Below are 2,830 nucleotides of genomic sequence, written 5' to 3'. Positions count from 1 at the left end.
ACGTGGGGTTCCGGGGTCGTCATCAGCCTCAACAGTGCCCAGATATACCGTTCGCTGAACAATAACGAGTACGACACTGCCACAAATACGATGTACTCGGCCATTCTTGGTGTTGGGAACGGTGTAAGCCGTTTGGCAATGGGAGTGCTGGAAGTTATGCTTCTCCGCCGGCCTCCAGAGCAGCGCCCGGCAATCAGCTGCCTTCTTCCGATTGCATCGTGTTGCTTGTTCCTAAGTGTGTTGGTGCTGCTGGTGTTGCCGCTGCGTTCCAAGGCCATCATGATTGGGTTCTTCCTTGGCGGGTTTGGCAACGGCTCGGCCTGGGCGCTCACGGCCCTGGTGATGCGCTCCCTGTACGCGAAGGACATTGGCAAGCACTACAACTTTATGTTTTTGGCGGCGCTTCTTGGCATTATTGCGATCAATCGCTTTGCGTACGGAGAGCAGTACACGCGGGCGGCGAGGAAGGGCAACTCCTACCCCCACTGCGGCGGAAAGGCATGCGTCCAGAACGGGTTCATCGTTCTGCTATGCGTAAACGCGTCTGCTATTGTTACCAGCGTCCTTGTGCACATCCGCTTCACCCGCCACGTCAGGAAGACACGTGCTGCCCTGGAGGCGGGTGAACATGAGCTTAACGCCCCTGACACTGAGCACCGCATGGACGGAAACTCCCTCAATGCAGAGAAAAGAGGCAGCCGTGACAGCATGCAAATGTGATCTGCGGGAAATTTGTTTACCTAATTTTTTTCTTATCCCTTGCTTTTGTTCCTTCCCTTCTGCAAAAATAACAACAGAAAACATTTTTTAATTTTTTTGAATGATTACTTAAGGGGACTTGGAAAGGAGTCGTGAGACTCTGCGTGCGTCTGGAAGCAACAAGAAAAACGATACCAAAGCCTAATTTTATTCTCTTGTCACTCCTTCCATATATATATATATGTATAAATATATATATATATATGTTTACGGATGTGGTATTTAAGGCCCACCCCGCGGGAGGCGGGTTACGGGTACCTGCGGCGCCTTCTATTCAGCAGTGTAGTGCTTACTAATAACGCGGAGCCGCCTTTGGGGTCAGTGGAGGCTACTGAAATGAGGCAGCTGTGCTGTGTGTTGAAGGCTTGAGGAAATAATCAGTCTGTGTTGTTTTTGTCGTTTTTTTTTTTAGTATTAGGTACTATTAGGGTCGTTACGCGGCCTACATTAATTTATTGACGTTTTTGTTGTTGGTTTGTTTCCGTGTTTGCGGAGGGCGTGCGGGAGGGATGCTCTCTGCCTACTGGTGGTGCACATATTGAACTGCCCTACAGTGAAGTTTTTATGCCGTTTTATTCCTCTAACAGTGACACAAAAAAGAAAAGAAAATAAGATGGGGTAAGTGCTGCAGGTAGGGCTTGCAAGCAATGACGCTCGCCACAGCACGGTGATTATGTTCGGGTGTGGGGGTTGGACGTCGGGCACGCGGGCAGTTGCGTCTTGGGTTGGGGCGCAACGGCCCAGATGCTCTTTTGGTTTGAATTCCGCCTGGCGCAGGCGCCCCGTCTGAGTTATTGTTTGGGTTCCACTTGCAGTTTGGAAGCGGTTGGGGGGGGGGGGGGGCATATCGCTCATTACGGGCGGGGTTGGGCCGTGGATATTGGTCGCGTTGTCGGGTTCGATGATCTCCTTCACCGTGTCGCGGAACTCAGGCTTCCCAGTGGAGGTTTGGGGAGCGGGGCCGAATGGGCATCCCTGGAAGGGCGGGAGGCGGCGCCGTATCACCGGTACGAGTGTGGCAGGGCCCAGCTGAGCGGCCAAAGAGTTCAGGCTGCAGTGCGTTGTATTCAGCGGCGAGCAGCCAATTGGCGGAGGGCGCACCTGGTGGGAGGGAGGCGCGGCATTCCGGTAGTGTGCTTGTTTTTTTTTTTTCTTTCCGCGTGGTGTTGGGCGTTGTGGGCTCCCGCAGGGCGAGGGAGGCGGAGGCACGGCGCCCGGCGGCAGTTAGTGCCTGACAGGAGCGGCGAGTTAACCAGCGACACCGACCGCACGACGGCTGCGCTGCGGCGGTGCGTCGCAAATGCGCCGGCCACCACAAAACAAAACAAAAAAAAGGACGTGTGTGTTGGCAGTGGCAGGGGCAACGGGTTGGAGAAGGTTGAGTGTTTTTGTTGTCTGTTGTTTCAGTTTATATATATATATATCATTGTTTTTTCCACCTCTTCCCGCAGACAAGGCCTGGGCTCTTACCACTACCAATGCGACTAAAGCGGAGGCAACAAGTGCAGTTTCTTCGGGTGGTGCGCCAGCCACGTTGCTTCTCCTACTAACGGTGTTCCCCCTGCTGCTGCTGTTGGTGTGTTGCGCCGCTGCGGGCTTGGCGAGATGATGGGGAGCGGCCCGCCGGCGACTGCGGTGGTGCGTGATGTGCCGCGCAGAGGACAGGGCGCGACACAGGCGTGGAGAGTGAGTGTGCCCCGATACGTGTCAAGGTGTCTGCGAAGGACATGGACGATCCGTCGAAGCACTGCATCGCGGAGGGGGTTGCGTGCAGGTTCGACAATGGCCGCTGGGTGAGATGCGAAAAGGACGATCCGTTGACGGAGGCGAAGGATGACATTGTTTTGAAGCAACTCCTCCCGGCAGCGATTAAGCTGCACGCCGAGCGTCTGTCCGTGGTGCCTGTGGAGGGCCCCATCCGTATGCTGTATGATGTTATAGGGGCGTGCAGCAGTCTTACCATCCCTTCCCGGCACCGCACGACCGGCGTAAGCGGCGCCGACCTGATTCTCTACGTCAACACTCTCCCGACTGAGGGCCCCATCCGTATGGACGTCTTTGTGCGTCACTC

General features: G+C 55.1%; 2 protein-coding genes across 2 annotated transcripts, besides 1 other annotated feature; one reads left to right on the top strand and one right to left on the bottom strand.

Annotated features, from left to right (window-relative positions):
• TraAM80_09223 (uncharacterized protein) lies at nt 1-720 on the top strand (the record flags this gene model as incomplete). Its single annotated transcript, XM_029385917.1, has 1 exon — nt 1-720. A coding segment is annotated over one exon (720 nt), but the record flags the coding sequence as incomplete, so codon positions are not given.
• Nucleotides 721-928: 208 nt separating this feature from the next.
• Nucleotides 929-964: a microsatellite.
• A 1,341-nt stretch (nt 965-2,305) lies between these two features.
• On the bottom strand, nt 2,306-2,722 carry TraAM80_09222 (surface protease GP63; the record flags this gene model as incomplete). The annotated part of the gene is made up of 1 exon (XM_029385916.1): nt 2,306-2,722. One exon carries the CDS (start codon nt 2,720-2,722, stop codon nt 2,306-2,308), a length of 417 nt encoding a protein of 138 aa, XP_029234247.1.
• Nucleotides 2,723-2,830: the final 108 nt, after the last annotated feature.

Source organism: Trypanosoma rangeli, assembly GCF_003719475.1.
Source record: "Trypanosoma rangeli strain AM80 chromosome Unknown Tra_15.4_contig_00536, whole genome shotgun sequence".
Taxonomy (NCBI): domain Eukaryota; phylum Euglenozoa; class Kinetoplastea; order Trypanosomatida; family Trypanosomatidae; genus Trypanosoma; species Trypanosoma rangeli.
Note: the sequence above shows the minus strand (reverse complement) of the source record. Positions and strands in the feature narration are given on the sequence as shown.